The sequence below is a fragment of the Sarcophilus harrisii genome, chromosome 2 (genome assembly GCF_902635505.1).
Source record: "Sarcophilus harrisii chromosome 2, mSarHar1.11, whole genome shotgun sequence".
NCBI lineage: Eukaryota > Metazoa > Chordata > Mammalia > Dasyuromorphia > Dasyuridae > Sarcophilus > Sarcophilus harrisii.
In genome coordinates, this window is record NC_045427.1 from 37,715,147 (window position 1) to 37,728,700 (window position 13,554).

The window sequence follows — 13,554 nt, forward strand, 5'->3', positions numbered from 1 at the left end:
CAATTTCTCTCTGTATATTTCCACAATTATCATGCTGCACAAGAAAAATCAGATCAAAAAAGGAAAAAAAAAACAAAAAAGAAAACAAAAATCAAGCAAGCAAACAACCACAAAAAAGGTGAAAATATTATGTTACAATCTACATTCAGTGCTCATAGTCCTCTCTCTGGGTGCAGATGACTCTCTCCATGTCATGTCTATTGGAATTGGCTTGAATCACCTCACTGTTGAAAAGAGCTATATCTATCACAGCTGATTGTCACATAATCGTTGTTGCTTTGTAAAATTATCTGCTGGTTCTGCTTATTTCACTTAGCATCAGTTCATGTCTCTCCTGGTCTCTCTGAAATCATCCCACTGATCGTTTCTTACAGAACAATAATATTCCATAACATTCATATACCATAACTTATTTAGCCATTCTCCAGCTGATGAGCATCCACTCAGTTTCCAGTTTCTAGCCACTACAAAAAGGGTTGCTACAAACATATGGTCCATTTCCTTCCTTTAAGATCTCTTTAGGATATAAGTCCAGTAGAGACACTGCTGGATCAAAGGGTATGCACAGTTTGATAGTCATTTGGGCATAATTCTTTATTACTCTCCAGAATGGTTAGATCAGTTCACAACTCCATCAACAATGTATTAAGTGTCCCAGTTTTCCCACATCCTTTCCAACATTTATCATTATCTTTTCTTGTCATCTTAGCCAATCTGAGAGATAGTAGTGGTGAGTGAGTTGTCTTAATTTCCCTTTCTCTGATCAGTAGTGATTTAGAGATTTTTTTTCTTGTGGCTAGAAATGGCTTCAGTTTTTTCTTATGGCTAGAAATGGCTCATATAGAGAAATATGTACTTAAAAGATAAAAAAAAGAAAAAATAGAGGGAAAAATGGGATTTTTTTACGAGCATCCTGGTAGAAGAACTGACATCTATGCCCAGGGTCTAGAAAGAGTAAGGTCACTGGAGGCTGCTTGTTGGATGCCATAGAGCACAGAGAATTAGACCCAGTAGGAAGACCACAATTCAATGTCTGTTGATATCCTTTGATCATTTATCAATTGGAGATGAATTATATTCTTATAAATTTGAGTCAATTCTCTGTATCTTTTAGAAAGAAGGCCTGTATTAGCATCCTTGGATGTTAAAAAAATTCCCCAGTTTTTTGCTTCTCTTTTAATCTTGTCTGCATTGGTTTTATTTGTACAAAAAGTTTTTAACTTAATAAAATCGAAATTATCCATTTTTACATTTCATAATGTACTCTAATTCTTCCTTGGCCACAAATTCCATTCTTTTTCACAGATCTGAGAAGTAGACTATCCTTTGTTCTTCAATTTGTTTCAGTTTTACCTTCCATGAATTCAGTTGCTTCAGCTTCAACATATCTAACTTAAAGGCAATGAGACAGACTAGAGAATCCTTTGGAATCCTTTCCAGTGTCAGGATCTATGCTTCTTTAAAATGCCCTGTCCCAGGCAGTACTGCCACCAACACTGCCTTTGAACTCTTAAGTCTCTTTTCATGACCTTCTCTTATGTGAGCAGATCTCAGTCAGGAAGAAGAGAAGAAACTATTTCTTCCCTAATGGGTAGGGATGGATATAGGTCCCCAGATTACCATCGGGAAAAACTGTTCAGACCAACTTAACCACACGATCCCTTTTGCCTTTGGGATTTATGACCTAAACGTTGATTCAAATTCAAAATACAGGGACAGACAATTGTATAATATGAAAAGACATAATGCAAAGGTAAAAGTGTAGTAAATCAATAAGAACTTCTCCAGATAGTTTTTTTTAATACTAAACTTATATATTTTGCTTTCTGGACTATCATATTCCAAACTCTCTGCTCCTTTGTGGTAGTTATTGTTAAATCTTTTGTGATCTTGTGGCTCCTTGGTACTTGCAATCTTTCTTTCTGAAAAAAAATGCTAGAATTATTTTTTTCCTTTGATTGGAAGCTTTAGATTTTGGCTGTAATATTCTTGGGAGTTCTTAATTTGGGTTTTCTTCTAGTTGGTGACCAGAGAGTTCTATTTTTATTTTGTCCTTTGGTTCTAAAAGATCTAGGAAGTTTTATTTTATGATTTCTTGAAATAGGATGTCTGGACTTTTAAAAAAAATTGGTTATGACTTTCAGGCAATCAGGATGCTTTTAGAAAAAGTTTTTATTAATGTAATTTAAATTTTTTCTCAGTATAGTATTTCTACCCCACCCCCACCCCCACTTAGGCAGCCGTCTCATATAGAAAAAAATATACTTAAAAGACAAAAAAAGAAAAAAATAGAGGGAAAAAATGGGATTTGTTACAAGCATCCTGTTGGAGAACGAACATCTGTGTCCAGGGTCTAGAAAGAGTAAGGTCACTGGAGGCTACATGTTGGATGCCATAGAGCACAGAGCATTGGACCCACTAGAAAGACCACAATTCAAATTCAGATGCTTACTAGCCATAAAACTCTGAGATGCTTTACCTCTGTCCACCTCACTTTCTCCAGTGATAAAAGTAAGGATAATTATGGCACCTACCCCTCAGGGATGTTGTCAGGATCAAGTGAAATAATATTGCAAAGTGGTGTTACTATTACCTGGCACACAGCAGGTGTTTAATGAATGCTTTTCCATCTACCTTCTCTTTTTTTGGTTTAGGTGCAAGGGCAATAACTTGGTCTAAGAGTAAAGAATCATAGGTTTAGAGTTAAAGGTGGTATAGCTTGAGAATTGGAAAGAAAAGAAGATGGTTAATGGACACCTTCCCAGCTTTCTCTCTCTCCAGCACTTTAAGGATATAGAAAGAGTATACATTGACCTTTGTTTAAAGTCTCTTTTCTGGAAAGCAAGCAGGAAAGGAGCATATTTAATTTTTTTTTTTTGCAAAGCACTTAACACAGTTGTATGTGCTTATAAAATTATTAACTATTGTGCTAACAATACCATCTCTCCCCCAATATTCCTTGACATTTTGGAGTCAAGTATTTATTTCCTTAATTGATTTAGACCTGCAAATTGGATGTATCAATATCAAAATAGACGAATATAGCTACATAAGTATGTTTTAAAATAGTTATTCTTTTCTATAAGGCACTGTATATGACCTGTCTATGAAATGAAAGGTACTTGGGATGCCGTTAGATAGTCAAAATTATTTACTGCATGTTCCTAAAGAAAAGCAATTGTGAATTTTGTAGCTTGTAAGTCAGACTGCTGATTTGAAGCAATGGGACCTTCTTTTATTATCTCTTGTGATGGAGAAAACATGCCTTCTGTTGGATAAACATATTTCCATCATTCAGGATTAAGAACCCTCTAGAGGATTTTTTTGCTGCATAATTACATAGCAAATAAATAGCTGAAATGCATCTTGGTTATATTGGCATTGACTTCATGAATATGAAAAGTTAATTTTTCCACAGGGGCCCATTTCCAGGGAGTAAGTCTAGCTGTTGCTTTGTTTACATGGTCCTGTTTTACAGTTCTTTGTGGAACTATGGACATTTTTATTCCATCATGCAATTCTATGTGCCCGTATAGTACATATCTACTGGGAAACTTTTGATTTTAAAATAAACTAATTGAAAATTTCATGTATTATTAATCCTTTCAGGTTTTTAAAAGGTACTGAAGGCTGTAAAGTTCCATTTCTAAGATATGAATAGGCACGGGGAGAGGTGCCAGGGGAAATTTAACAGGTTTTCCTAGTTTGGGGCAAATTTTAAAACCTCAGTCTCCTGGGGACACTGGTATTTGGTATGAAAATGAATATCTTGGTCTTGGGAATCCACATTTGTAATTTGCAGGACACCTGCCTCTTCAACAAGGATGGACTTATGTTCTCTTTTTCTTTCTTTTCATGTTGACACCTTCAATCCCCAACTCCTGTCTTGTTAATAATAAAGGTTCACCTCAACATTTATTAACATTTATTAAGAGCCTTCTCTAAGACACTCTGTTAGATGCTGGGAATACAAAGACAAAAATGGACTATGATAATAATGAAAATAAAAGCAAGAAGAATAATGTTGCATTTATACACAAAGAGGATACTATTGACTGACTGTCAGAAAAACAAATGAACTTTGAGTTATTTTTTCCAGTGGTGATGATGAATCATAGTGTAGCAGGGGTGCTCTGACCCACTATCCCTGAGATAAGCCCCTTCCACCTGCCCCTTGGGTTTGAGGATTGAATTTTCTTTCCCCACATTCTGTTGGCTCAATACCCCCAGCATCTGCTCCCTCTCTCCCGAGATGCTAGTGACTGACAGTCCAGTTCTATTTAACCACTAGCATTGATTAGCTTTTACAAGGGAATATTTATTTCAGCTGTACTCTTGTGATGGAGAAAACATGCAAACACGTTTCTCTTTCTCTCATGTGTGTATGTGTGTGTGTGTATATATATGTGTATAGGGTTACCTTCCTAGCACAGCTTACCCATTCTCAGCCCATTTTTTATATACAAGTAAACTAAGACCCAGAGAAGTCAAATGATTTGCCCAAATCACATAGGATTCCAACTCACAGCCCTCTTTAAATTGCTCCACTGGGGGGGAGGCGAGGAGGGACTGATAGAGTTGTAGAGATGGATGCATTCACATTTTCTTGCTCAGTCCCTCTTGTAACCAACTATACATTTGTGAAAAGGCTGACCAAAGCTGAGGGTACAATTTTTAGCTGTATCACGGAGGATAACAGAGAAATGTTATTTGATCCACATTTATCTTAGGAAAAATAAAAATAAAACATTTTCAGAAGGGGTCTCTTTCTCCCCAAATGCCCCAACTAGTGGAAATCTATATTTTTCCTTTATCCCCTGCTGATCTTTGCTCACCCCCATCTTCGTTTACCCACCCCACATCTGGAGAAGGAGATATGTAAATTGCAGTGTGCCACAACTTAATAAGCCAGTCCCCTTTCAATTGGATTTTCTACACCCACATTATATTAAGATGTCCAAAATGATAATACAATTTACAATTTTTTCTGTCATCTACTAATTCAGCTTCATGGGGATTTAAATTGTCCACGATGTTAAATACTCAGATAACAGGTGCAATACATTCACATTGCTTTTTCTTGTCTCTTATTTCAAAGATTAGATTGAAGATTATGTGTAATGTTATTAATTTGATAATCCTTGTGCAAGTAGAGTACACTATAGAAATGTGATAGTTAATGTTCAAACCACACTGCACAAATCAGCTACCTTTTTTTTAAAGTTCAAAGTTGGAATGCTCTTTGAATTTGTATTTTTCCAGTGAATTGTTAATGAAAAAATGTTTTGCTTACATAGTAAATTAACTTTCCCCAAATTATAAAAACATATCACAGTAGGACTGAGTCTAGGAATTAGGACTCCTATTGAAACTTCTTTCTTTTTCTTAAGAAAATTTATTGTATTTTGACACAAGAGACTTCCTGGCAATGAACCACCCAAGTCCAATTCCCTGAAGACAGTTAAAGCTTTTATATCCTTTTTTCGAACAACCACTAGACAAATCGGGCTTAATTTGGGCACTTGTAGAACTGTGGAATGTCAGACTTGAAGGGAGCTCAACAGTCATGTAATCTAATCCCATCTTTAATCCCTCTTTCTCTGCTTTCTTCCCAACCACTTCCATGTTCAGATCTCCTCTTTCTTAAACATTCTTGATTGGACTCAGTTATAAGGTCAAGGTAGCAAATTTCCTCCTTTTTCTTGCTAAACTCTTAGCGTGGTCCACATTGGCCGCTCTGCTACTTGCTCAGGCACATACACTCCTAAACCCTTTGCATTCTGGCTTCTGGCCCATTCACTCCATTGAAATGGGTGTCTCAAAGATTACCATCCATCTCTTTATGTTAAACATGTAGAAATATATGTTAAATCGAATATATGCATACATATTTATATAATTATCTTGCCTCACAAGAAAAATCAAATCAAACCAGAAAAAAAGAGAAGCAAAATAAAATTCACGCAAACAACAAAAAGAGTGAACATGCTATGTTGTGATCCACATTCAGTTCCCATAATCCTCTCTCTGGGTATAGATGGCTCTCTTCATCACAAGATCATTGGAACTGCTCTGAATCATCTCATTGAAGAGAGCCACATCCATCAGAATTGATCATCATATAATCTTGTTGCCATGTACAATGATCTCCTGGTTCTGCTCATTTCACTTAGCATCAGTTCATGTAAGTCTCTCCAGGTCTTTCTGAAATCATCCTGACCAACCATTTCTAAATTGCTAAATCTCAGAGCCTTCTCTTAGACCTTTCCATTCTGCGTCTTTAGATTTTTTTTGTTCATCCCATAATCTGAGAGACTTGATTTCCATGACAGTACTCTCTCCTACATACTTCTACATACATAAAAACAAAAGGTTTTTAACCTTTTGTGTGTCTCTACCCACCACAGTAATTTGATAGTCTATGAACCCCTTCTTAGAATCATGTTTTTAAATAATTTTATTTAAATTTAATAATTTAGTTTAAATAAATAATTTAACTAAATAAATTAGAAGTTAGAAAAATGTAACTTTCCCTCCCATCCTAGCATATTACCTTCCCTACCCCTTTGAAATTCCCTAAGCCTCGTTGTCCCCTTCAGGCTCTGCCCTGAACTCTATTCTCTTCTCTCTCTTCTCTCTTTATGGTCATATTGGCTATCATTAAATTAATTTTGCCCTTTATGCATGGGAATCCCCACACAATAGAGCCAGCCTTCCTAATTCTGAATTCCAGTCACCAGTCCAATATTGTGTCTCTTGGGCATGCTTCAGGGTTGCTGTTTTTTTTCTCCTATATTTCATTTAGCCATTCTTGACATCTTTTCTTCATCTCCTTTTCAACTCACAGTCTTTCTACCTTTCCCTTTCCTCCTACTTCTGGTTCATTTTTCTCCCACCATAGTATTAAGCTTATAGTTAAATGGTTCACATATATTATCTTCTGCCCTTGGATCTCTTGTTGCTGTTCTCATTGTGCTGCTGCTGCTAATGTCTTGCAGAAACAGACCCTGGACTCCCCTCCCAACCCACTGTTCCTCCTGGAGTGCAACTAACTGCTGCTGGAGAAAGTCTCCCATTGGGCTGCCCTCGTGATTGGTACCCAGTACAACTGGGTTCCCTGTGCCTAGCAGCCATGTTATTCTTCCGTGATTGACAGTATCATTCTCCACATAGAGAATGTTTCAGACTCGCTCTTCTTTCCCCCAACCATCCTACAGCCTCCTTTCCCTTCCTTCTCAAAGAAAGCCTTCCTTATGTCTCCTAATTAAGGTCACCTTAAACTAGCTTCCTTTTTTCCTCTACTTTGTACCTCAAAACTCCTTCACACCACAATATCCTGTTATTTCTTTCACTCTCCTTTAATCTCTGAGCAAAGTGAAGTTGTTCTTGCCAACCCCAGTCCTTCTTAACCTCTCCATAAGCTTGCCTCTTGTCCCTCCCTATCTCTCCTTCTCAATCCCTCCTTATTGAGGGATTGAGATTCCCTCCTTTCTTGTGGCTTAAAAACACATGTGGGTCTCCCTTATCCTGAAAACATCCCCCAACACAAGAAACCCAAGCCTTTCCCTTAGAACCTTGTGGTCTCTTTGGATCATTACCCCTGTAATCACCTTGCTTTCACAAACATGGCTCCATTGCACCATTCTTTGCTATTTCTTTTTATGAAGGGTTCCTTGGAATCTGGCTCCTGGTTCTACCAACCAGCTGAAATTATTCACTCCTGTATCCTTGTCATCTCTCAACTTTTATTTTCTCTGGTCCTTTCTCTTTCCTCATTCGTTCTGACCTCCCTAGAGCATTTCATGCCAACAATTGAGCTCTCTTTCTCTTTTGGATCCTTGCAGTTACATTTTCCCGGCTCTCCTTTCCCTAATGAGTCTCACCATGTACCTTCTCTTTCTTTACATGACAGTGTTCTCTGCCACTTACCGTGGGGGTTCTTAACCTTTCTTGTGTCCCAGACCTCACTGGAAGTCTGACAGAGTCTGTGACCTCCTACTCAGAATAACGCTTTTAAATAATTGGAGAAAATGCTACGTTTCAGTTAGAGGTTAGTGAGTCGGGAATAGCATCAGTTTCCATGGGTTAGATTATCCTTTTTATTTGAGTAATAAGTAGATCTATATGTCCCATTCTAATCTCTCTCCTGAACCATCTGTTAAGCATTTCCAACCTAAAGGTCCCATTTGCTTCTCAAATTCAACTTGTCCACAGTGGAACTCAACTAAAATTGCACTTTTTACAATTACTAACTATCTCTTACTGGCTGAATCTGATGCCCCCTTGTCTGCCCTTATCCTATTTGACCTCTCCAAGGCATGTGTTCAGATTGGTATCATTCAAAGTTATAATTATGTAAAATGTCATCTCATCTCATGTTCTGTCCACTTATTTTGAAAAGTCTCTAAGGTTCTGTCTGGTGACCCTTTTTCTTTCTCTATGTTAGACCTTCTCTCAAAGATGCCATCAGCTTCTAGGGTTCAATAATCATCTCTTTGGCTTTTAGGGTTTAATAATCATCTCTTTGTAGCTGACTTCTGGATCTGGATTTTCAGTCGTAATCTCTCTCCTGATTCAGTCATAATCGCCACACCTGAAACACCAGTTGGATATCCAGTAGGCATTCCAAACTCAACACATTCAAAACTGAATTTATCATATTCTCTGTAAAAGCAATCCCCTCTGAATCTCCCTATTTCTGTAGAGAATCCCACTCTTCTAGACAGGTACTGAAATTTGTAACTGAGAAGTCTTGCTCAAACCTTTTCTTTCTCTCATTCCTCATGTCCAACTAGTTGTCAAGTTTTGTTGACTCCATCTTCACAGCACCTGTCATGTGTGTATGTATATATGTATATGAATATATATCTGTATATTTATACAGATATATATTCAGAATTCTGGTTTAGACCCTCATCACCTTCCAGAATCTTGTATATATGCTTTCCCTTTTTTCACTCATATAGCTCCCACATGGATGGAGTCCCTCATCATCTCACATCTGCATGAGTGATTGTCCTTTTGGTTAGCCTCCTTGCCTTGTCTCCCCACCTTTTTAAGAACTTTACTCAGTTGCCAAAGTGATTTTCCTCAAAGCCCATGTTTCCTGTTATCTCCAGGATCACAAAGAAAAAGCTCTGCTGTTTAAAGCTTTTCCCAACCGAACCCCTTCCTATCTTTCCTTCTTTATTCCCTTCCACAATCCAGTGTCACTAGACTGGATTAGCCATAGCCTTTTCCCCCCCCAAACCTATAATAATCTAGGTAAGTCACTTTATTTCTTAATACTCTAGACAAGAGAAGTGACACTATAAGAGGCTAACCTGCACTGGTAGAGGGAGATTCCTCACCTGGTAGTTTCCTTCACCAATTAAATCACAGATTCATCCATAGCATATCCTGAGTGAAGTAAGTAAGTCTCAATTAGTCATAGGATCTGGCAGGAACTTTGGAGACCTTCAGGTCTGCTTCCCACTCCATTTTTTGCAGATAAAGAAACTGAGGCACAAAGAAATTGAGGGGCCTGTCTGGGGTCACACAGTAAGTGTCAGAAGCAAGTCCAATGCTCTATCCTGAGCCATCAACAGGACCATTTGTTATGGCAGCATGTTAGTGAGTCAGGAGAGGTAAAAGGATCTGTCTGGATTGCTCTTACCTTTGCTAGCCACAGACTATTATGTTATCTGTAACAGGTTAGGTGCCTAGTCCCACTTGCACTTTTAAAGAATAGCATTTGATCATGTTTTTCTTCCCTTTCTTTATAAACTGAACTGGGATCAAACCTGTGATTCTGCTGCATGGCTCAGGTTGACTGAATTTTCACAACTACTCTCTGCTAGTGTTGGCTGTGCACTTAATAAAAACCCTGTGGACCCCAGATGAGACCGAAATTATACCTGAGAGCACTGTTGTATAAGACAAGACTGTTAAATGCAGTAATGTTATCATTCATGTTATCAACTCTTAATAAATGAGGGGAGGAAGAGAACTAAGTAATTAAACACTTGGGCTATTTGATTACTTGAATCCCTGAATGCACTGAAATAAAATTCATTGACTGGAGTATTTGCCTAGCTTGCAAACTAGACCATCTTCCCTGAATTAATAATAAACTATTAGAATAATATATAATGTTATATTACATAATACTATGTTATATATGATCATATTAAATACATAAACTCAGAGACTGGAACATTTTAAAAAAAATGACTGTTGAGAAGCTGTCGTTGGAGTGCTTTCGTTTATGGATATGTGGATTGATTTTGACAAAGGAATTTATTAGATCAAACACACCTCAATCTTTTTTTCATCCCAAATCATAAAAACGTTTGACCAAACTCACCTAAGGAATTTTATTTAGGTCCTCAGCTGCTATCTGTTATCTATCTACATGCCCTTTAATTTTCCTTTATCATTATCAGGTGACCTTAATCCGATGGATTTAGTGACTCCTCTGTCATTCTTTTGCCCCCAGATCTTCAGTGACAGCTTTGAAAATACATTTTAATTACCATCAGTTAATATTTTTGTAACCGCAGTATGCTGGCTACTGCCCAGATCATGCAAAATGATTTTTGAATAATAGCACGCTTTAATTTTAATATAACTGTAATTAAGTAAAAATATTTTTAAAAAATTAGAAAGACTTTAAGCGTATCTTAGCAACAGACAATGTCTGCTGTCCAGGGGATACTAGGCTATGTGTGAAGAGATGTTCACTGGGAAGATGTCAGCCCCTGAGTGATGGATTCTTTGGCCATGGCAACACGAGAAATATAAGAAATAGAAATCTATAGCCAAACACTTGACTGCTTGAAATCGACATTCTACAAAAGCTTTTTAAAAAAGACTCAATCTGATTTATCTGGTGGTTGAATATAATCTGCCAGGCTCTTCTGGAGTCAGCCCTCGGCAGTGGAACCCAGGTTTCTTTTGAACTCGACATTACCTTGAGAGAACAAACCAGACCCAGGGGCTATTGTGGCTATGCTGGGAGCCTAGATCCTCACACAGGAATATTTAATAATGGCCTGGAGGCAATAATCTGGAATACCTATTGGGAGAAAAAGCTAATAATAGCCAAAGCCAGTGAGTCTAGCTTTGGTTTGTTGGATGTGAGGTCTGACTTTGGGGGGAAGAGAGAATGGAAAGGAGACTGAGCATCAGGATAATAGAGGAACACATGGAAGGTCGACTCCCCGAGCCAGAGACTCGCTTGGATAGGATGCCGACCAAGGGGCGAGGCTGGCTTTGGCAGCAATGCTGAGAAGACTCGTTTCTGTATTGTTCTCTAGCATGTAGGAAATGACATTGTTGATAGAGTATTTTAGTCATAACACACCATGGACTCTAAATGAGCTAACTATTTACATTTTTTGATTCTATTAAGTTGCTGGAAATTGGGAAGTTTATTATCTTTATTTCATTTTTTTTATCTCTATGAAAAAATGCATTTTCCTTGGGACTGGAAGTAGCTTTTATGATTCTTTGCCATAGTTAGATGTTGCCTCTAGACTGTTTGTACTGGATACAAGAGGAGAGGTGTTTCTTGAAGGCATTGTGTGAATCTTGTTTCATCTTAGTATCTCTGTGATAGTGCCAATGTAAATGAAGAAAGGGAACATGCATTTATTAAGCACCTACTGTGTGCCAGGCAATGTGTTAAGTTTTTTACAAATATTTTTTACAAAATATTATCACATTTGATCCTGATAATAATCCTGCTGAATAGGAGTTGTTATTATTCTCATTTTTTAAATTGAGGAAATCAAGGCAGCCAGAGGCCAAATGACTTTTTCAGATCACCCAGCTAGTAAGTATCTAAGACTGGATTTGAACTCAGCTCTTTGTGACTGGAGGTGCAGCATTCTATCTGCTGTACTTCCTAGTGGTCAGGTGTAAGTATAAGACTGCTTAATAAGTGTTTAATTGAATTAATATGCCCAGTTTTTAAAATCTTGGGACTCTTTAGTATTTTACTTTAGAAAACTAAATGTTGATTTTTTCCCAACACAAAGCATTAATTTTGTTTTTTTTAAAAAGCCCTTTTCCCATTCCCCTAAATTGGAGGGGGAGGAAATCTATGAGACAAAGAAAAAAAAATCCTTCTAACAAGAAATCTCAAATGCCTATATTCATATGTCCAAAAAAAAAAATCTGTGCCTCATTGGGCATCTTGAGTTCGTGTCTGTGTCACAGGTAGGCCGCAGGCTTTAACACGTATCCCCTGGAACGACCAAGGCCATTGCAACTTTCAAGGTTGCTCTCCTTAACAAGATTCTTGTTGTATAAATGCAAAACATTCATTGTGAAGGCAGGATTTCAGCCGGTCCGAAATCAAGGCGAGACTCATTTATTGTCTGAAAGCAGTTTTGGGGGGGAGGGAGGCAGCTAAGTGGGGCACTGGGTAAAGCCCTGGCCCTGGGGCCCACAGGACTCATCTTCAGTGGTTTGAATCTGCTCAGACACTCGGGAGTTGTGGGACCCTGAGCAGGTCACTTCACCCCTTGGGGGCCCTGTCTCCTCTGCAAAAAGAACCAGAGGAGGAAATGGCCGACCCCTCCAGTGTCCTTGCCAAGAGGCCCCCAGAGGGGGTCACGGAGAGAGAGTCACTACTGGGGCGGCTTCCCATTAGATTAGGTCTTAGGTCTTCGGCCATTCATGCAGCTCCCCCTGGGAAGGTCTTTGGAAAGCCTGAAGAAGGGCCCGCGGGATGTCAGACCACTTATTACCAGGCTCAGGGTTCAGTTCTTTTCCAGCCCTGCAGTGCTTTCCCTTTCTGACTTTTTTTTTTTTTTTTTTTTTTTTGGTGACATGGGGGAAGAGAAGAACCACTGGACTTGGGCCAAGAAAACCTGAATTCAAATCCTGCCCAGGGCCCTCCCTTGGCTGAATCTCAGTAGGTGTGGCCTCCTCAGCTGGCCTCTCATCACGCCATCTCGGCCTCCGAGGCTTTGGGAGGCTCCCATGAGTGTCCGGTGTAAAGTGTTCTGTGGCCTCAGAGCACGGGATCAATGTTAGCCATTTTATGAGTTTTCAGGAGAGCCAGACTCTCTGTGACCCCTTGGCGGTTTTCTCGGCAGAGATTCTGCAGTGGTTTGCCATGTCCTCCTCCAGCTCATTTTACAGATGAGGAAACTGAGGCAAATGGTGAAGGGCCTTGACCAGGGGCTGAGGCTGGATTCGAACTTGGGAAGATCACTTCTCCCGACTCCAGGCCCAGCCACCCCTGAGATCACGTGCATTTCCATAAGATGTGTTTCCCATTGGCCAAAGCGCACCAGGGGAAGTTCATCGCTGTGACTCGGCTGGCCGTTCTCCCACAGGTCAAACTCTGTGCGGGGTCTAGCAGCTGCCACCTAGAAGCCCAAGCGCCCCCCCCGCCCCCCCATGGCCTCCGGCTGATGAACCCTCCTCTTCCTCCTAGGATTATTCCCACGTGCTGACCTGTGTGACTGAGAGAGAAAAGTTCATCGTGCCCATTAAGGCTCGGGGCGCTCGTGCCATCCTGGATTTTCCCGACGAGCTGAACTTTGGCGTTTGTCCCGTCAA

At 39.1% G+C, this 13,554-nt stretch overlaps 1 protein-coding gene across 1 annotated transcript in view; it reads left to right on the forward strand.

Annotated features, from left to right (window-relative positions):
* HYDIN (HYDIN axonemal central pair apparatus protein) overlaps window positions 1-13,554 on the forward strand; it is a 404,272-nt gene that overhangs the window by 59,758 nt on the left and 330,960 nt on the right. Inside the window, exon 6 of the mRNA XM_031949959.1 lies at window positions 13,430-13,554. This exon is cut by the window's right edge and continues 75 nt beyond it. Coding sequence (XP_031805819.1) covers window positions 13,430-13,554 — 125 coding nt within the window. The remainder of the gene's footprint in view (window positions 1-13,429) is intronic.